Below are 22,570 nucleotides of genomic sequence, written 5' to 3'. Positions count from 1 at the left end.
CCCTGCCACTAGCCCGATGGCTGGTGCTCTGTGGGCCTCACCATGATGTATGTGTTTCATCCCATTTTATGGATCATTTTAGACTGGATACCTAAAATGAGAGGGATATTAATCTCAAGTGGACCACACCACAGGAAAATAATAGTGATTGGATATCCACCATTAAAATCCTCCTAGGGCCCACTGTACTGTTTATTTGACATCCAATCTGTTGATTAGGTCATACATACCCAGATGAAGGGAAAAAAACAAAGGTCAGCTTGATCCAAAACTTTTTTGCCCCCAAGAGGTTTTCAATGGTCCATGTTCATTCAACACTGTTTCATGTAATGTGGTCTACTTGAGATTGGGATGTACCTCATTTTTGGTCACATACCATGAAATGATATAGAAAAATAGATGGACGACATGGATGAAACACATACATCATGGTGGGCCCACAGAGTACCGACCATCAGCCATTGGTCGGTGGCGTGGAGTAGCCAATCCGTTACCCATCTTGCGTGTACGTTCAACGTGGTCAATGGTCACCACCTGATGTGCAACTCAAAAACCCCGCACGTGTGACACGTTGGCAAGTGTAAAGAGAACACCCGCTTTTTCTCACGCCGTGTGGAATGCAGATTGTGTGATTTTCTTCTGTATCTGTCGCGAGTAGATTTGATCACATGTCTCTACCCACTAGCGCCCACTTTCGAATATTATCCTGTGATTTGAGCCGTCTAAACTGTATCTACTACCGTGAATAAGCTATTCCATGATAATCAGGCTCAAGAGATGGTCCTAGTCTTCGATTTTTCGATCTAAATGTGAGCCATCGAAAATTTCTTTCATCGTTCTAAATTTATCTATAGATACTGAAGTTCGAAACATCCGTTCGGTCTAGTTTTCTTAGTTAGCTTATCTTGCATAAATTACGTAACATGGACGGTTCCGATCATCGATACACTTAATACATGTGCCCCAGTGCGAGCGACGCACGCTGTTGATTAGTCGCGACATAGACAAAACGAACTCGGATGGGAATGCCCTACCGGTCGCTTTACCCTTTTTGTTTCCCCCCGCTCTCTCTCTCTCTCTCTCTCTCTCTCTCTCTCTCAGAAAAGAAGCTATTTTCTTCTGAAAGAGAAAAATCTCCTAATATCGAAACCATGTCTGGGATGTACGGGTCCGGCGGAGCGGGCGACTCTGCTCCGCCTCCCCGTGGCGGCGGCGGCTACGGTAGAGGCGGAGGCGGAGGATATGGTGGAAATTCTCAGAACCGAGGTCAGCATCAGGGTTAGGGTTTCTCTCTTTATCTCTCTATCTCTTTTAGGGTTTTTGTAACAGTTCCGTTTCAATTCGTCAGGCGGCGGAGGATACGGAGGAGGAGGAGGAGGAGGAGGAGGAGGAGGAGGAGGTTATCAAGGCGGCAGTGGAGGATATGGAGGAGGAGGAGGGTATCAAGGCGGCGGCGATCGAGGGAACCGAGGCGGTGGAGGAAATCGGGGTGGCGGTCGTGGCGGTGGCAGCGGCAGTGGCAGAGATGGCGACTGGCTATGCCCTAACTCTAGGTGTGTTCCTTTACTTCTGCATATTTGATTTTTTTGACGGCCTGCCTGTTGAAGATCTAGACTGTCCATCTTGTGGGTTCTGCCGTGGATGGAATATGAATCACGGAGCCCACCTATCTTACTACCCTACATGTCTGATAGTTGTCCTGTAAATTAATGGTGAGGAAGTATGGTTGGCAGTCTACATGCTATGATAGAAACCCACCAATTGGATGGTCTGGGATTGTTTCTGAATTCTGCATCCGCTGTAAGGCCCATCGGAGGTAAGATCTGAATTGTTAGAAGATATGCCCACTTGTACGGAATGCTGGGCTGAGAAAAAGTCAGAATTTTGGTGTGGGGTTATTTTTGTTTCTGCTCTTCTTTGTGTGGAAAAACAAGTTCCTGAAACCTAAGTTTGTGGCTGCAGCTGTGGGAATCTGAACTTTGCAAGAAGAACTGAATGTAATAAATGTGGTACTCCGAGTCCTGCTGGAGCAGGAGATCAGGGCGGCGGCGGCTATAATAGAGGAGGAGGAGGAGGAGGAGGAGGTAGTGGTGGGAACCGTGGTGGAAGAGGTGGCAGTTACAGCAGCGGCGGCGGAGGAAGGGGTGGTTCTTATGGCAGGGAAGATAGTGGATATGCTCAGGTTCCTCCCCCTCAACCGGCTTCTTATGGTGGTGCAGGTGCAGGTGGAAATTACCCCCCACCCCCAAATTCTTATGGTGGAAATAGTAATTATGGTTCCGAGCCAGTTCTTCCGCCAAGCTATGCTGGTGGTGGGCCCAATTCATACCCTCCGAGCTATGGTGCTCCTCCAAATAGTTATGGTGGAGATGGGTCAGGTGATATGTGGGGGAGTGGCCGAGGAGGGCCACCGGTTGTAGCTCCTGGCCGGGATGGTGGCGCCCCCCCTCGACCACCAGTTGGTGGCTATGGTGGTGCTCCGTTGGATCCTCCAGCGAAGATTAAGCAATGTGATGGGAATTGTGATGATACATGTGACAACTCTCGAATTTACATATCAAATTTGCCGCCGGATGTTAATTCGGACGAATTGAGAGAACTTTTTGGAGGGATTGGGCAGGTAAGACCCGTTTGTTTCTTTTTGCTTGTTGTCTTAAGTGCATGCTATATTATTATTTTCAGCTCTGAATTTAGAGATGAAGGGCTTTACATGTTACCATCAGCTGTACCCAATATATTTCTTCGGATTATGTTGATCTATCTGGTTATGCATAGTAGTTGCTCTATTAGAAATACAGCTTACCGTAGCACATGGCTGTTATGATGTATACTGAGGTCTGTAATTCCATTTTGTTACAGCCTAGCTGTATTTGATACATTTTGTAACACTTATCTCTTGATTCTAGAGAAGACGGATATTCCGCTGATATTTCTGGGTTTGAAGAAGTCCATTTTTGTTTTCTACTGCCTTGAGAGTTAGAAGCACAATGGTGAAGCAGCAGTATATGAGAACCTTCTAACCGATAGAAATTAGCAAATGAATTCATTAAGAATGCATAAACAAGTGACCATGTGAACTTGCAATGTATAAACAAGTGCTCCACTGGTTCACATTCCAGAGGCAAAGGATGCTAATCATAACTAATTTCCTGCTCCTTGCACATATTGATCGTAGGACCCGTTTGGTTACTATCAAAGTTCTACTCAGATCGGCTAATCTTGAACACATTTGTCCAGCTATAAGGCCAATCTGAATAGGTTTGCATGGATAGATTATTCTGCCATATTGACTGTTGTTCGTCAAACACTCTGTTTGGACAAACATATGTGGCTCTTGTAAAAATTTGGCACACCAGTAGATGTGGACATGTGGCACGCTTGTAGATCAATATTGGCACGTGTGACATGTGTCACCTGAAGGCTGAAGAGGCACGGTGTTACATGTGGGTCGCTTGAATATGCATGGTGGCACGTGGGACAAGTAAAGTTTGGATGTGGCAGATGTGGGGTGCTTAAGGATCGGTGGCTTTGCTTGTGGCACATTGAGACTTGTGGCTCATATGACATGTGCGACGTATATGTAGAACGGATAGCTAGTTATTCATGTAATTTATGAAAACTAGGTTAAAACTTGCTTTCGCTCCAATCTAAAAAGAAGAAACCTTGCCTTCCATCCAGATAGCCTTGTGCAATGTAATGGTTGGTTTTTTAGACAAACTTTTTTTTTTTTTTTTTTTTTTTTGGGGTATTGGAATTGTTGCCACTATCCGAATAATGGTGGTTGACATTTTTTGGGTATTGGAATTGTTGCCACTATCCGAATAATGGTGGTTGACAAACCATGGATGGTATCCTTCAAAAAAAAAAGAAGAGACCATGGATGGTGCCGCTCTGAAAGGCTATCTAAATCGAACTTTTAGGGTAAGCAAACGCTCCCTTATGGTTACTTGAAAAGCTGACACATCATGGGGGCCTTCACTTTTATGAAGAACAATTCATGGTTGCCAAAAACTGTCCAGACTTGATGGGCTGAATATGCGTATAATTAGGATTTTCCATATGGTTTTATTACCCAGTAATTATACTTAAATTCGAGTTTATCCCTTATCTGTATAAAAAAGTTATTCATGAATTTCATATTTACGTCATCGATTGTACATTTGTACTTCATTCTCTCTCTGTTGGCGGCATTATATTAGATGTAATTCTGGTTGGGTTGAGGTTGATATGCTTTCTTTAGAGTTATATATATATATATATATATATATATAAATTTTAATGGTTTTTCAAGAGCTTTCACTGAATTTTGCATTGCTTTGCCAAGACATACAGAATTTTAGAAAGAAAAAAAAACTCGAAAAAGGAGAATATGTTACCAATTTAAAAAACAGTGTAATCCTCTGTTTCCTCTGTAACTATGTGGGCAAATGGGTTGAGGAGGCTTCGGATTGACGGACCAAAGGTGCTAATGGGTTGGATCAAGTTGGGTCAAGGGGGCCTTAGACCGATGGACCAAACCCATTTAGTACTTTGGTTGAATTGTTGGATCCATACCACCCATTAATTTTTTTAAAACATTAAACTTATTAAAATTTTGGTTGTGTCCATGGCTTTAAGACTCATCCGAGTTTGCTCGGATTTGATACTACTTGATTTGGTTCGATACTAGGAGTTGCCCTCCTGATGCTCCCCCAACTTGGGCGAGTCACAACACGACTTGAAGACCTAACATGTTGATCCTAGTCACCTAGTCTTAAAACCATGTTTGGGTCTGTGTCGGGTCCAAGTTAAAATAAAGTTGACCCACTTATTTAATGGGTTGGGTTAGGTATAGGAGGACCTAGGCCCAACCCATTCATCTTATTTTGGATTTGAGTTGGGACTAGGTCAGGTATAAAAATTATAAGTGGGTCTGATGGCGTACACAACATCATTACAAGGTGGAGCCCACATTCCATCTAGAAGTTCCTATGGCGGCATCACCCTCTCCAATGTCACCATGGTTCCCTCGGGAGTGTCCCATCTAAGTCATGGATTTGGTGATCTTGGACAATCCTTTTTCTTTTTTCTTTTTGGGTGTTGGTGGGCCCATCATAGCTCAAATATATGGTAATTACCATGCGTACATGTGTGATGATTCCTGTTTTCACTCTTGAGATACCTGGTTGCTTTCATATATGTGTGTGTATATATATATATATTTCTTGGGTCTAGGTTGGGTTTGGCCATGGGTCGGGTCCACTTTAGCATGACCCAAATTGGACCCATTTTAGAAACCGGTATTGGTTTGGATTGATTTTAAGAGGACATGAACTAACCCTTTTTACTGATTTGTTTTGAACTTTGGACCCAGACCCAACTATTATTAGGTTAGGTAACAGGTTTGACCCGACCCCTTTGCACCCCTATTTTTGATAGAAAGAAACCAAAACATGGACACAAAAAAATTGTGATTCCAACGGTAAATTCCGTTGTTTAGAAGTTCAATGGTCAAATTCCAGGAGCTGTTATCTTTCTAATAATAATAAAAAAAGAAATCCAAGAGTCGTCTTTGTAATGTGGAAATTGACATTTAACATGTTCCCACCCCCCCCCCTTTCTTGGAAGAAATAGATCATCATCATCTTCTAAGCCTTATCTCAATTAATTGGGATCGGCTAGATGAATCTTGTTCTGCCATTCCACTTTATCAATGGCCATTACCTTCAGTTTGACCATAGGTGATCAAGTCTTTTTGTACTACCTCGGTACATGTCCTTTTAGGCCTTCCCCATGCCCCTTTAGAACCTTCAACCTGCACCATGTCACTCCCAACCAGCGTGGTTCTTGTTCTTTGTTGCACATGACCAAACCATTTACCCATAGGTGATACTTCTAAGTTCCTTCGAATGCATTCATTTCTAATTCTATCCTTGTTGTGTTGCTTATCCATCTCATCGTCCCAATTTCCTCTACGCATCTTATGAACACATTGTTCCTTAACCACCTAACATTTTGTTCTATAAAGCACGGCTGGTCTTATAGCTATCCTATAAAATTTCCCTTTCAGTTTGAGCGGCACATGACAATCACATAAAACTCTAGAGGCACATGTCTATTTCTTCCACACAGCTTGAATTCTATGGGCAACATCCTTTTTAATCTCTCCACTCATGAATTATTGACCCATGGTATTGAAAGTGGTCATTTTAGGGAAATTCTTGGTCAGCCATCTTAATTTCTCGTTTTCACTCCTATTATTACTAAAATTGCACTCCATGATAGTCTGTTTTAGTCTGGTTAATTTTAAATCCTATAGATTCGAAAGCATCTCTCCATAAATTTAGCTTTGTATTTTATGCTCTCTCTCCCCTTGTCAATCAAAACTATGTCATTGACAAAAAAACATATACTGTGGGATGGCTTCCTGCAAATGCCTTGTTAAATCGTCTATAACCAATGCGAAAAGGCACGGGCTTAATGCCTATCCCTGGTGTAAGCCTATATTAATTTGGAAGAAATAGATATCCACGTACTTGAACAGGGAAAACTTGATAATACCAATGGAAATCATGTCTTTTCCAAAGCTTTCAACATTCCCAAACAGTCCCTTTGTCCTTAAAAAAATAAAAAATAAAATCTTAGAGCAAGATTAGATTTGGTCTATTTAAAAATGGCAGCGGCTATTCAAATGTATAAATTGCATAGTTGTATATAAATAAAGCCCTTCCAAATTGCTGACGTAGCAGTTCTGTAATGAATTATTCAGTTAGTCATTTTCTTTATCATTTTGCTTTCTGTTTTTGTTTTCGATAGGAATAAACTGGTTGTTCTCCTCAATGCTTGAATGTGTTATTGCAGTATATTACCTTGGATATATATATATATATATAGTACTATTTACACCTTGCAACATTCCAACAGTACCATTGGAAATGCTAACCTGAGGATCCACGCTTATTGGTGGTGTCACTGGGCTGTCATCGTAGCTATCTCACAGAAAACCTAACTGTATAAAGGTGGATGGATACTTCACTAGTTTTTGACAGCTGTATTTGACTGTTCTAATTCTTGAGATTCTTTTATAGGTTGGAAGAATTAAGCAGAAGCGAGGTTACAAAGATCAGTGGCCTTGGAATATAAAGATATACACAGATGATGGTGGAAAGAGCAAAGGAGATGCTGTTCTGTCTTATGAAGATCCCTCTGCAGCCCATTCTGCAGGTGGATTTTATAACAGTAAGTCATGACATGGAACTTTTCAGTACCTGATTTGAGTATATTAATAATTTTCACTGGAAACTTTGTCTAACTTTTTCTCCGCATCAGATTATGACTTGAGGGGCTACAAGATTAACGTTGCAATGGCGGAGAAGTCTGCGCCCAGGGCTCCACCTGCCTATGGCCATGGGTATATCTCTCTTTCAATACTTCTGTTTCTATCGGTCAATCTATCTATTATATAGCAATAATGACCATGAAAGATGTTGGGTGGACATGTTTGATATTGGTTGGAATTTTGGAAGTTGTTGGGACTTGAAGCTTATGGTTACCATTGATATTACTTCCAACTAAAGTTTCTCTGGGGGTTCAAAGATCCTGGGGATTCTTTCCTGAAAATGAGAGTAATATGCCCATATGTTGTGGAATACACACCTTTATTACTCCCACTGATGTCTCTAAGGGGATTGAAAGATCTTGGTGAATCTTTACTGAAAATGTGAGTAATATGCTCATTTATTGTGGAAAACAGGCCTGTTTGTAGATCAAGCCACTGGGGTTTGGCCTGCATTGGTTTTTCTATGATTGCATGCTCATCACCTCGTTGTAGTTAGTTCTCTCATGCATGCAGCAACACCATGTAATTGCAAACTACCGCCATGACAGCCATTATTACTATTTATCATTGTTACTTTGATATTTCAATGAGTATCACCATTATTAAATGCAGAAATTGATTAACATCAATGAGTTGGAAGTTATGATTTGGTTGTTTTTTACCTTGCTATCCTTTTGCTTTGAGCATTGTCCTTCCCTCTCTAGTACTCAAATCCAATCACTCTCCATTTCATGCAACTATGATTGTAAATCGTTTACAACTATCATTACTAGGATTTGATTTGAATGGGTGTTTTGATAGTCATTAAATGCCTCATGGTTTCACTGTACGGAGTGACATAGAGAAAGCGTTGTGCCTTGAAACAAAGTGTTTATATCATAAGGGGTACAAAGGCTTATGCTTTATGTAAGCCTTCTATAAAACCTATCTTAGAGAATACCCACATTGTTGGTTTTGGGTCTTGTTGCATGGTTGCTTTTAGAAATCCGGTCTCTTTGGTTTGTTAACTCAAACTAATAATATGCACAAGATCCTTCGTTGTCCTGAGGAAATTTCTGGCAAGAAGTCAACATTCAAAAAAGTGAATTGTTGGGTGTTCAGCTTAATGAAGAAGAAATTAATGTTTATGCTCAGGTTTTTGGTTGCAAATCAATCAAACTTCTATGTATCTTGGTTCCCCATTGTGAATTGCATGTATATGATGTGGTGGTGGAATGGTTTGAGCATAAATTATTTGGTTGGAAGAGCCGTTATTTGTGCTATGCAATTGTTGGGCATTAGAGTCTCGTCCTTCCCCATGGAAGCCTGCTTTTATACTTATGAGCATGGTTACTTTTTCACTTTAGGGAGATTTGTTTCAATCATAGTAGTTGTGATTTAAATTGTATCATCAGCTCCTTGGCTAAGGATCCATAGGCTCTTTTTGAGAGGACTCGTATCCATTGCCTCAATCATTTTGCTTTGTTTGCTGTACCCTTCGAGTTTTCTTATGAAGTATTGTTTTTGATAAACAAGTTGTTTGTCCTTTGGTTGTTGCATTGCCTTAATTAAGGGCGTGTTGTCTGAATTGTTGTACTTTATATCAATGTTTAGGGTCAAGCTGGAGAGGATCTAGATGGTGGGTAAGAACCCTAAAAAAAGTTTCATCTAGTTGATTGGGGAGGTGTGTGCGAGGTGAAGGAGTTTGGACAATTAGTTATAAGAGCGACTCTTATGAATCATACTCTTTTGGGAAAACGGTTGTGGAGATTTGGGGAGGAAGAGGATAATCATTTGAAATGTGACGGCTAGTAAAATATGGTATGGATGGCAGGGGGTTGGTTTACATTGCAGTCATCTTAGCGTGGAGCTTTTGGGTTTTGGAAGACAGTTTATTGGATGGGATACTTCTTCAAAAGGGAGATATCTTTTGTTCTCGGGGATTATTCTCGTATTAGATTTTGAGAAGATAGGTGGAGTGGGGAGTACCCCCTTAATATTGCCTACCCTCACTTATATAGAGTAGTCAAAGAGAGTGCAATGCACAAATCTTAGTGTGTGTCTCAAGTTGGGGATCATTTTATTTGGGCTCCTCTCTTCTTGAAGGAATCCATTGTTGCCCAATGAAATCGACCTGATGGCAAGGTGGTGCATTACTGTAATGCACTGTGGCCTAACATCCAACAAGAATTGATGACTGTCTGATTAAACATTGTGGATGAGGTGTACTAAATGACACGAAGAAAATTGTAGGAGCACAAGTTAATGGCAAGGGGTAGGTGCTTTCACGTCGGGAGGTATACACCTGCTCGTGCTAGTATTAGTGGCCCCATAGTGCGTCCTATTGCCTTCCGACCAATCAATTCTTGAGGTAACTTGGGATGACAAAGTTGGCCAAAACTCTACCAGTAACAATAATGGTGTTAACCAATGGGTATACCCTGCTTTCCAAAACGTTGATGCAAAAGGAAAGTCTATTATGTGAAATCAAGCGTGATCAACCAACACTTGCTTGGTAGTCATGAACATTATGCAATGGAGTGACATTGCACTCTCCACTTCTGCGAAGGGCAAGAAAGAAGACTTTTACGAACATGATGATGTCCATAGAGGGGAAGATAAATAAGTACAGAGGAAGGTATGGATGGCCTAAGAGAGAATAAGTTGTCAGTTGTCACTGGTAGTTAGGAGCAGTGTTCAAAATATCAGTATCGCGTTACGTATCGCATTCTTGGGATACGGATATGTATGCGTATCGGTTATCGCATGGGATATATCTATTGTATCGGGTAATGTATCATTGTTGTTGGAAAGATGGGGAAACATTGGGAAATTGGTTGAATTTTTCGATGAAACTCCGGTGATTGTTAAAAAAGACATAAATACACACCTATTAATCAAAACATTACAAAAAACAAGTACACATAATAGGTTTTCTTTGTATGGGGTCCTAATTTATGCATTGTCTAACTGAATTAATGCAAGTATATTCAATGTCTATTCATATAATTTATAAATGTAAGAAGACGTGTGGAAACACAAGCAATACATTTAAAAGCAAAAGAAGAATCACTAGATTACGTTACAAACATTTTTAATGTGATGTTTGAACACAAAGGTTGCAAACGATTTGCGAAAAATTTGAAAATTTTGATTTTTTTTTTTAAAATTTTCACAACTCGGCCCATCTCCTCCAAGTCTCGAAATTGAAGCTCTCAATCCATGATTTTTCATGCAGAACATGAAAAATCATGAATTTGTAACAATTTGACACTAATTTAACATGAATTACAGAAAATAATCGAAAATGCTCATTAGATTGAACATGTGGGATATATCGCACTACTTGTGCGTTTCGTATTGCACAGGTGGGATACAAGATATATTGTGGGGTATATCGGCCAATATTGTCGATATTTAAAACAATGGTTAGGAGAATCCTCATAGCATCAAAACAAGAAGTCAAAGAAGATTGATTGAGGACCAATGTTTTCCATGCACAAGTATTATGTAGTGGTTGTCAATGACATTATTGATAGAGGCAACAATATTAATGTGGCTTCACAAAGCATGATGCACAACCCCTATAAGATCGCAAACCACCCTTAGCCCTATAAGGTCACACGGGTTTAATATATTCATTCTAGTGACCAAAAGGTGCTTAGTGAACTTATCTTTGGGTCTTTGTGAAGAATCAATTTGGTGTACATCATTCCGATGAAAGTCATACATATTTTCTTTTGATGCCCATGGATGTACGACAAAGATGTGATTCATCAAGGCCACAAGAATATGTACAACTTCATGTACAAAGGGAAGCTTGTCATTCTCAAACCTATGAAAGAAGGAACCAAAGGAGACAAGCTGTTTCGACAATGTTCAATATGGCTTGATTTATAGAAGAAAGTAAAGAGCAGGGGATCATCTATGCGTTTGTGGGACGCAGATGCGAGACTGATTCAATTGATGAGGATTCTACGCAACATCTTGAGATTTAGGAGCTACTGTCCCAATTTTAGGATTTAGTCCTTTATGAATAATCAAGTGGGTTACCACCAATGTGTGATGTTGAGCTTGGTCGAAAGGCTGAGGAATTATTCACCAAGGGCTTAGTTCATGAAAGCCTCAACCTATGTGTGGTGCCAACAATGTTGATGCCAAATAAGGATGCTAGCTGGTGGATGTATGTTATAGCTGCCGCATCATCCATAAGATTATTGTAAAGTGCCTTTTTTGGTCCCATGCCTAGACAATGTGTTAGATATGATGTCAAATGGTACAATCTTTTCGAAGATCGATTTGCTAAGTATAACCAGATAAGAACTCGCCCTGAGGAAGAATGGAAAATCACATTCAAGACAAATAGGTTGTATCAATGGCTAGTCATGCATTCAACCTGACATTCACCCACGAGATTCGTGCAAGTGATGATGGAAATGCTACAACAGTATGGCCATTCATAGGTAAAGTTTGTCATTGTATACTTTGATGACATTCGCTTCTACCTCTGTTCACGAGAGGAATATTTGATCCATCATGGCCTCAATTATTGAATGGAATGAAGTAGACACTGTTGCCTTAAAAGAAATTAAGAAGATGAACAAAGTTTTATGCCCAGCAGACTTTGACAAAGTCTTTGCAATGGTGTGTAAAGCTTCTCCTATGGGCATTTGTGGCTGCCTTTGTTACGAAGGGCACCTAGTTGTCATTGTATACTTTGATGGAAATGCTACAACAGTATGGCCATTCATAGGTAAAGTTCGTCATTGTATACTTTGATGACATTCTCTTCTACCTTTGTTCACGAGAGGAATATTTGATCCATCATGGCCTCAATTATTGAATGGAATGAAGTAGACACTGTAGCCTTAAAAGAAATTAAGAAGATGAACAAAGTTTTATGCCCAGCAGACTTTGACAAAGTCTTTGCAATGGTGTGTAAAGCTTCTCCTATGGGCATTTGTGGCTGCCTTTGTTACGAAGGGCACCTAGTTGCATATTCAGTGAGAAGCTCAACAATGCATGAAAATGGTATTCTACCCATGATGTTGAGTTCTACACTGGTAAAAGCCCTGATGCATTGGAGACATTTTTTAGTGCATCGAGAATTCATACTCTATTTTGACCAAGAAGTATTGATGTACTTGAACTCCCAGAAGAAGTTAAATGCGTGATACGCAAGTGGAGCATATGCATATGGGAATTTACCTTTAATCTCAAGCATCTAGTGAGGATAATGAACAAGGTAGCAAACACTCTTAGAAAGAAGACATCTTGACTACACTATCAGTGTCCACAGTGAGACTCAAGGTCAGATGACATGGTTTGCTCTACATGATGCTTCTGTTTTACGGTACAAGATCGTGCATTGCAATGGGCTCTTTGCAGGAGCTAGTGACGTTGAGCTGCATTCTGGAGGCCTTGGTAGTCACTTTGGGATTGACATGAACATGATCATGGTCGAAGACTGTTACCATTGAAAGGGAATTATGAAAGACGAACAACCCTGGTCTAGCAATGCTGAGCATGTCAACTTGGCAAAGGGTGTATTAAAAACACTCATTTGTGCACTTCGTTGTCAGTACCAAAGGGACCATGGGAAGTTCTTAGCATGGACTTTGTCTTGAGATTATTAAGAACGCAATGATCCATTCTCCACGATGGCTCATTTCTTTCAATACAAGAACACGTCAGATGTGATGTACATTGTAAACCTTTTCTCAAAGAAGTGGTCCGATTGCACGCTATTCCCAAAACCATTGTCTGATTAAGATATTAAGTTCATGAGACGGAAATTGCAAATCAAAGCCTCAGAATTTTTTGCAATGTCTTGTCAGTGAGCACATTCGCATGTGGAACGGTCTTTTCCAAGGTGTGTTTGTTTATAGACCGTACGATAGGATCATCTCTTTTTGAGTTTGTTGTGGACTTAAACCTCGACAACCTATCAATCAGCTACCTCTCCTGATAACTACTATCAAGATGCTGAGGATTTTGTGCAACATGTCAAGGAGAAGCATGAAGATATCATCTATAAGATTGTGACAAGTAATGAAAACTATAAAGGATACTGTGACATGAGGTAATTGTTTGCACAGTTCAACGAAGGCAATAAATTATGGTCCATCTTAGGCCTGAACTTATTCCTCCTGGATCATATCACAAGCTACATCTGAGGAATGTGGGTCCCTACTATGTCAAGAAACAACTTGAGAAAATAAATATCTTGTTGAACATTCCAACTAAACTGAAAATCAGTCATGTCTTCAATATGGAGGATTTGATTGCTTACTTTGGAAACCACGAAGAATATAATGAAAAAGAACAAGCAATTGAGATACCTAAAGTATTGCGGTAGTTTGATGAAGTAATCAAGGATGTAATCGATGATAAGATTGAGTCGACATGTTGAGGCGGGTATTTGAAGTTTTTGGTGAAATGGAAAGGTCATCGAAAATTTGGATGTTGGTGGATTTCCAATGAAGAGTTTCAACATATCAACCCTGAGCCATACAAGCAATAAATTGCGATGAAGTCGACGGAGCCAAGTTCTTCAACGAAGGACATTACACACAAGAGATCGAGAACGGGTCTCATTTGATCACACGTTTGGAACATGTGCCCTCAACATGTTCACACATGCGAGCCATGGTCACACGTGTGGGTAGTTTTTTAAGTTTTTAGTTTTTTTCCCCTTTCATTGTCCAGTTTTGATAATAAATGGAATACCTAAAATACCGTCACTTAAAAGTGGTAATAAAATAAGCAAGGAGGTTATTTTAGTACTTTCCCATAATAAGGGTTTCTCTCTTTGTTTAAGCCTATATAAGGCATAGCTTTGGGTGTGTGAAGGCGCTTTTGGCCTTTATTAACAAAGAAAATTTAGCTTCTAGCTCTATGCTTGCGCTGGAAGAGACGGTAAAACATGTGATATCTAGTCAAACTTGAGAGCCTACAACCATATTTCTTGTTCTTGATTTGATGGCATCCCTTTTGGGATTTGCGTTAATGCTTATGCTAATTTGTGGTTTGCTGACCCGACAAACTCCCTTCTCATACATCTATACACACAGATGTGCCATTATTTGTTTCTTGAGTTTATTCAGTTGCTTTGATCATGAACCAAATGCACGGCATCTCTTTGTTTCTCTCCCTCTCTCTCTCAAAAAAAAAAAAAAAAGAAAAAAAGAAAAGAAGAAGAAGGCCTGAAGGGGATATGATGCATTGTGTTACTGGTACTTTCCGTATAGCGACTAAGGTACAAGGTTGATATGATCATAAAGGCCCCCTTTGACATGTTTATTTTCAAAATCTCTCCTTTTCCCACTTTTTCTTCATTTCAACCATGGAGGAAGGTTAGGAACTACTTTTAGACTTTGATTTAGGCCTGTTTTGATGATCAAAACACAACATTTGAGTGAGATTGACAAATCAAAGCAGAATGGACCATTTGGAAAACTATTGGAAGGGATCAATCATCACTCCTTAAAAAAAAGAAAAATCTTCTTTTTTGTTGTATTCACATGTATTGGGCCATGGTCCACCAGACCATGCTTGATTTGTGCTCAGTCAGGACATCGTTGGTTGACTTTCAGCAGGTGAAGCTAACAGACAGCGTTCTTAACAAAGAATGGTTTTGATACACCATTAAATACATGCTAAAACCACACAAAATGATAGATTCTGATGTTCTACATTTTTCTATATTTCATTTTTTTTTTTTTTTTGTGCCGAGAAAATCCATCCAGTGTGTGTCCAGTATGCTCTGTGTTGCATTGTTTGTAGGCATGGCTTATATTCTCACTGATACCATTATCCAAAACCATGATGGAAATGTTTTTTGAATGTAAAAACTTGTTTAGGTTGTGTTATGTGGTAATCCATTTTCCAAATGAAAAATACTCATTAGTAGGTAGTAGTAGGGATATGGAATCATTAAAAAAATACAAATCATCAACATAGCCTTGTCCTAACCATGTTGACTTTACAAATCCTCTTTCCCTCGATACAAGTGCCTTCACATGTCCAATGCTATGTCTTCTACATGCCTCTTAAACAAAGAGAGAATCCCTAATAATGGAAAAAGACTAAAAGACACCCTTGCTTAAGTTACTACAACCTTACGCGAGGGTATTTTGGTCATTACACTAAAAAGAAATAAATTACCAAATAAAAAACTTGGGGCTAAAATATTGATGGGACCAGACGCGTGTGATCATTGTGGGCCCACAAGTTCCAAACACATGATCGAGTGGGAATGACTCTTGATCTCTTGCATGTAACGTGCTTGGTTGCACATCATAGGGCCGTCTCTAGTTTCTTAGCACATGGACAAACTCTCACAATCGGTCCATTATATTCCTATTGGGGATTTTGTTGGATTGCTTTCAATGACCTCATTCTTGATCCCATCTTTCCTAGTCTTCCCACACATCCATCTCAACACCAATTCGTCCTCTCTCTCTCTCTCTCTCTCTCTCTCTCTCTCTCTCTCTTTTCTTGCCTCCATGGTATTCCGTAACTGTAACAGTGGCCATAATGGCCACCACTGTTACTGTTATGGTATGAACCGTACCTGTTGCGGCCTTTAGAAAAGAAGAAGAATAAGCTGTATTGGCCCCATAATGCGTAACCTTTACGTAATGGTAGTTATTGTCCCGTAACGGCTGTTACGGCACACCTTGCTTTGTACCCAACACTTTCCCCTATATGGATTAGTTGATCAAACATCTTTCTAGTAAAATATCCTTTTGTTTCAATTGCATGAGGTGATAACACAACACAGGTTAAAAAACACAGCATTTTGGAGGCACACTCTACTTCATCCACCTAGTCACAATTTATCAGAAACATCCCATCTATCTCCATTTGTTTTAATTATAGAGTCATGGTAACAATACAAACTGCTTCAAGAAATCTTTTGGCTATAAATTTTAATGGAAGTCTCACCTTTATATCTTCATACTAAATTAAACCAAATAATGTCTAGGTTGCATTAACTATTTTACCTTTGGACTATAGAGCCTCTCTCCAGACATCCAACTTAGCATTTGATTCCTCTAGTCTTGTGAACAACTCAGAAACCACCATTTCATTCACGAACAATATACACCGAGGGATCTCATCTTGGATGCTAGTGTGTAATTCATCTGTGAGTAGTATTAAATTGAAAATGGCTTAATGCTGACCCCTATGAAAATTGGATGCTACAGGGAATTCATTCACCTCATCACAAGCTATTCTCACTCATTTAACGAGACCCATATATGTTACTCTAATCATTCATCATGGCTTTATTACTGCTATTTGGGATGTGTTGATTACTGGGCAAAAGTTTAATGACTGACAGTCTAACAACCATCAACTCTCTACTGGGCATGAGACCGGTTGGTGCATCACTACCAGATGAGTTTTTCCTACGAGTTTTTTCTACTGTATCCCTTAACATGCCTTTAAGAAATGATCAAGTATTTTAAGATTTTGATGTGGGCCCCCCCATCTTTCACATGCAAGGTTTTCGGACTGGTTGGCACATTACTACTGGTGGAGTTTTTTTTCTACGTTAGCCCTTCTTATTCTTGTAAGATATTATGAAATTTATAAGTTTCTAAATGGCTGAGTGGGCGCCACTTCTAGTGATACAATGGCCAATTGCCAACGAAGAAACCACAATGCAAAAAAAATTTGGCTAGGATTGAGTTGTGGGTGGTGGGCTACCCTTAGTGGGAGTGTCGGACTAACCAAGGTATTCCAATATGGTTACGTAATGGTAATGGTGGTAACTGTTACATGTTATGGGACATAATGGTTGTAACGCCATTATGGAAAAATTAACTCATAACACTCAGTTATGGGGCCAAAATAGGTTTTTATTTTTTATTTATTTTTTATTTTATTATTATTTTTTTAATTTAAAGGCTATCATAGCGTGAATTGTAACAGTAACGACAGTGGCCATTACGGACACCATTACTGTTATGGAATACGTTGGGACTAACATATTTGATGGTGTTACCTTGGAGCCCAAAAGGGCAATTTGTGGGATTGTAAATGGGTTTCCAAGTTTGAAAAGTTTCAATTTTTTGATGTTCCAGAAATTCGTAAAGTTAGTAGAGATTTTGGTTTGCTTTCTTATTAAATCAAAGTTGGTTTCTACATGTGCTTGAATAGCAAGTTAGTGTAAAGATACAAGGAAAATGTTATACAAGTTTGGTAAAGAGGAGAAATATTATACAATGCTCAGGCCAAAAGTTTGCACAATACCATCGGGTTTCAATTTGTATGAGCATTTAACGTTGTCGATATATCCTGGGGCACCATCAGCATAAGTAACTAGTTATGCTCTTCCCTCTATACTTCTTCATCAATTGTTCAAGACATCAAATAGCTTCCATAATTGGTTTACTTGGCTTGAAGCTAGAATGATTGTTGGCATCCTTTTTCTTGTCTGTCTTTGCTCTACCAGAGCTACGTCGTGCGACTCAACGGTGATCCCTACTATCGATGCAACTTACTGCATCTCCTTTATTCTTGTCAATATGTATTCATGTTGCCACTCATCTAGCATTTTCTGTCTCCATTGATATGTCATTGGTTCCCCACATACTTTTCTTTCTTTTCTTTGCTAGGGCTGCATCTACTAGATTGCCCTCCTAATCCCTGTGTCTGAATCTTCACATGCGCTCCTAATCCCCAAGATTCTTGGTTGGTGGGAAGGAAGAGAGGGTGCTTACTATAGATAAATCTTCAAAGGAGGACGATGTTGCTTCCCAATATCTGTATTGTGTATGCAAAATGCGGAATCAGTTGACCACTTGTTTACTCATTTGCCCTTTTGCTCATAGTTTGTGGGAGAGGTTCTTGCTTTTGTTTAATGTGCCGTGGGTAATGCCAGGTTTTACTGAAATGCTTCGTTCGGCTTGGCATGGAGGTGGTGTCAGGAAAGGAGGAAGGGTGGTGTGGCTTCTAGTGTTGCTAGTAGTTATTTGGGCCATTTGGGGGAAAGAAACAGATGATGCTTTCAGAATAGGATGTGGGATGGTGTCGGAGGTGTTCAAAGGGCAAAGCTAGACGTAGCGGGCTAGGCCTCTTGTTCTAGGGCCTGTGACGATTGTTCCTTGTCTTCGTTGCTTGGGTTGTAGCTGCTTTCTGTTTTTTATTGGTCGGGTTGTTGCTGTTTGGTGTTTTTCTTGAATACTTTCTGAAAAAAAAAAAAAAACTGAGGTAGTCGTTTGCGATAAAATTAGACATTAAGAGTTGATGAGCCAAGATGGATGAAGTTATTGGAATATGTGTTTTTGATACCTTCTACCCAGTACCACTTTCGCTTTAAATTGCACAGTCATTTTGAAGCAGCTGTTCCTGCTCCTGCACCCCAGTTGTTGTTGCAGCCCATTGCACTTTATGCAAATATGTTTGAGGAGGAAAATATTGGTGACTGCCTTTTGACCTAGGTAGAAAGAGAGCCTAGTTCCATGATGGGGAGCTGATGGGTTTATTTTGGGAATCCATGACGACACTCAGATTAAGGAGTAAATTCTACTTTTGCTACTCTAGTGCTCAAAATAGATGGTGTCGGTTGATGATAGTGTCGGATGATCACCTGACAGTAAGTATCATAGTTGAAGTTCCATATTTATGTTTATGAGTGGAGGTAGTGTGGACAATTAAACATATTTGTTTGGTGATGTGAACATTAAAAAGAAGAAGAATTGTATTAGGATGTGATGTTGAAGCATAAAGAAGATAAATCGATGATTCTCTGTGAGGTTGAAATGGAGAAAGCACCTGATGATGCTGATTATGATGTTTTGGATTACATTGTGGGATGGGTTTTGGAGGATGGGGCTGTCAAAATTGTGAATAGGCCTGGCCCATCAGGTCTGGCCTGAACAGTTCAAAATCCGAGCTGAAGCCAACCCTGGCCTGGCCCGGCCTGTTGACAGCCTACTTGGAGATGGTGATAGGAACTTCGGCAGGAAACTTGAGGTCAAAGATGGCTCAAACTGTATTGCATGTTGTCATTCAAGTGAAGCAGAGGTAAACACTTTTAAGAGTTGCAGTTTTTTCTTTTCGTCTTTTAGAGGAAGGTTAATTATTATAGGGGGTTTGACCAGTGTTATTAGATGTGCAACAAAAGTTAATTCCAACCCCTAGATGTTAAATCTGTCATTTTTTTTTCTCCAATTTTCTGAGTAGAGGCGGCTATAGGTACTTCGTTTATTTTGTGAGTAGCGCAGCGAACAAGATTATAGACACCTTAATCAAGTGTAGGAGGACTCAATTTAGGAATACTTCTCCACTCTCCATAAGGGTCGCACTCGCGCTATGAAGTTTTACACTCGCATAAGTGCATCTTATTTTTGCATTCACGCTCTGAAGTTTTTACATGCTTCTGCCAATTCAACATTAAAATCACATCTTGAAGGTGTGTGGCACTCTTGTGAGATTCAAGTTTTAATACTCACAGGTGTTGACTGGAATTCTACTCTGGCAAAGAGTGCAACAGTCTAGTATGCCCTTTAGGGCTGTCGACAGGCTGGGCTTCAGGCTGCGTTTTAAACTCTTTGGCCAGGCTTTTGAGCTGGGCCTATTCAAAATTTTTGATTTGCTAAGCCCAGGCCCAGCCCATTAGCAGCCCCAATACCCTTTTTCTTCATAAAACTCCCCTTTATTTGTTTCTTTTCATCTCTACTTCCATCTCAGCATATATATCCCCACCTCATCCCTTCATCAGGGGGCATTAACAAATCACACGGCATTTTCCTTTTATCCTGCTGGGGAACTCTGTACTTGCGGCTGTCACTGGGCCGGATTGGCTTGTCGGTCTTCAGGCTAGGCTTGGGGTTGTGTCTTGAACCCTGCCTGTCCTATCCTGGCCTGGCCTGTTTAAGCTTTTGTCAATACCATGCATAGTGGGCATGCCATGCACGGAAGAGGGTGTCTGGACCTGGACTTGGGCTTGAGATGGACTTGAACTCAGGCCATGTGTTATCATCATGGGCCAGGCTTTGGCCCGTCACAAGCCCTGGCCAGACTTGGGCCTGGGTTTTACTATGCAATCCAAGCTTGGACAGATCTCGCAAGGTATTTTGTATTGATAACGGTGGCCGTAACGGTCACCATCGTTACCAATACGGGTATCAGCCGTAACAGCTGATATAGGTGCATAACAACCGTTATGACCCCCCGTAACAGTTGATTTTTTATTTTTTATTTTTGCCCTAAAATTTCTGGAAAAATATTTAGATAATCCAGAATAATGTAAATATTCCAAATATGTATTCATTTTTTGTTTTGAACATGTTTATGGTAGCGTAATGGTCGAGTTTTTGGTTAGAGTGTTGCATATGGTTGTTTGGTGAATTTATGAACATGGTTTGGTGTCTCTAATATTTACACACCACAATCAAGCATTAGAACTAGAAATTGGACAAAGGTACAATCAAGCACTATAATTTTTTGAAAAAATGGCCCTCATAGATTCCATCCATCCAAATTGTTTTAATCTAAGGTTTTAATACAAACTATAGTAAGTGGTTGAAGTCTGCTGTACATGGTGTGCTGTAAAGGCTGTTACGTAAAGGTAACGGTAGCAACCATTACCCGTTATGGGGTCGTAACAGTTGTCATAGCCTTATGGAAAAAATGACTTTTAACCATCATCAACTGCCCATTACGCCCCCTTATAAAGGCTGTAACATCCTCGTAATGGTCTGTTATGGCGTAAATACAAGTTTCTTGGATATTTTTTTTCAACGTTATGGGGCAGATATAGGTTTTTGGGGTTTTTCTTTTCAATCAAAAAGAGATCTGTAACAGCCATTACGACCCGTATCGTAAAGGTAACGGTAGTGGCTGTTATAGCTACCGTTACCGTTTCGGAATACCTTGCTGCTGCGGAATAATCTTGGAATGAGAAAATTGAAAAATGAGAAAAATGGATTTAAATTTAAAAAAAAAAAAAGTAATCGTTTTTTATCTGTTACGGGTGTAATGGTTGTTTCTTCCATAAAGGCCGATATGGTCCCAAAAAACCAAATGCCCTGTTTCACCCTTGTATTGTGTAACTGTCGCGACCGTTACCTATACTTATCAGTCTTTACGACCGTATCATTGCAGATACGGAATACCTTGAGACCTTGGCCTGCCCCGTTAACAACCCCATATGTACTGTAGCAGTCTTTATTTATCTCCTGCAATCATTTTTCTATTGCACCCTTGAATCCGGATCTTTTGGCATAAAAGAGAAGGCCGAGTTAATTATAAAGAAAATGCTAAGAGATTCAAATGTCGATGTTATCTGCCTGTTTCTTTTCCTGTCCTTGCATGTGATGCTAATGAACATGTTCCACAATTGTTAGTTTTTCATTTATTATTATTTTTTTTTTCGCCATATCATCATCAGGGGCCTGGCTAGGATCAATCTAAGCCTGGTCTGTAACAGTTACTAAATCTAGGCCTGGGCTGGCCTATCTTGAGCCCATGTGCCAAGCCCTCAGGCCTGGGAGTTAGATTTAAGCTTATCATGGCAAGCTGTTCCCAAATGCTTGACAGGTGAGCCCAGCCTGCTGATTGCAGCCCGTCAGAGAGAAGACATGCCTCTGATTTTGTTTATTTATTTTGTGGAACAGTGGGGGAGGTAGAGGTGGTTATGGTGGTGGTGGTGGGGACAGGCGCAGAGACAATTACAGGGATGGTGGAGGTTCTGGCCCTGACAGGCATCACCACGGGGGGCAAAGGTCACGTCCGTACTGAAGAATCCATATTTAAGAGTTGCAGTGACAAGCATTTCATGTTAACTAAGAGTGTCAAAAGAGGGAATTCTCTCAATTGGTATTCGCAAGGTTGTACCGGAACCAGAGACTTAAAAGGTAGGTTATGTGCTCTTCCGAGCAAGAACACCCCCCATTCGTCTCCTTTGTTTTGCTCTTTTCTTCTACAAGTTGGAGGGTTTTGATAGATTGGCTTGAGAAATTAATTTGAACTATGTGAATGTTTTTATAGAGGCAAGTGGATAATCTCCAAATTGCTGGTAGGTTGAGATTTTCAGGTGAGTGCCACCCTTTTTTTAAATTGCATCTTCTCTGCCTGTATTGCCTGGGATTTTGTGTGGCACATGATTGTGCATGTCATTCATGCATTTTCATGCGGGCATGGATGCGTATTAAACATTTGTTTGTGTGCATTCATGTTATGCATGCATGGATGCATACTAAGCATGCGTTCATGTGCTTGCATGCATGCATACTGAGCATTTGTTCATGTGCGTTC

At 40.1% G+C, this 22,570-nt stretch overlaps 1 protein-coding gene across 6 annotated transcripts; it reads left to right on the top strand.

Moving 5' to 3' along the window:
* The first annotated feature begins 1,076 nt into the window (after positions 1-1,076).
* On the top strand, positions 1,077-22,334 carry LOC131233890 (transcription initiation factor TFIID subunit 15b-like). Of its 6 annotated transcripts, XR_009165400.1 has the most exons (7): positions 1,077-1,266; positions 1,349-1,553; positions 1,963-2,620; positions 7,068-7,218; positions 7,309-7,390; positions 21,931-22,170; positions 22,304-22,334. XR_009165400.1 is itself a non-coding variant. In XM_058230722.1 (6 exons), exons 1-6 carry the CDS (start codon positions 1,152-1,154, stop codon positions 22,052-22,054), a joined length of 1,326 nt encoding a protein of 441 aa, XP_058086705.1. In that variant the 5' UTR covers positions 1,077-1,151; the 3' UTR covers positions 22,055-22,334. The 6 variants fall into 6 exon arrangements, 5 of the variants coding, with proteins under 5 accessions (XP_058086705.1, XP_058086704.1, XP_058086706.1 ...); XM_058230722.1 differs by having other exon boundaries at positions 1,358-1,553; positions 21,931-22,334; XM_058230721.1 differs by having other exon boundaries at positions 21,931-22,334.
* The last annotated feature ends 236 nt before the right edge of the window (positions 22,335-22,570 follow it).

This window comes from Magnolia sinica, chromosome 18 (genome assembly GCF_029962835.1).
Source record: "Magnolia sinica isolate HGM2019 chromosome 18, MsV1, whole genome shotgun sequence".
Taxonomy (NCBI): Eukaryota; Viridiplantae; Streptophyta; class Magnoliopsida; order Magnoliales; family Magnoliaceae; genus Magnolia; species Magnolia sinica.
The sequence above is the reverse complement of the archived record's forward strand: the minus strand, read 5'-3'. Positions and strand labels throughout refer to the sequence as shown.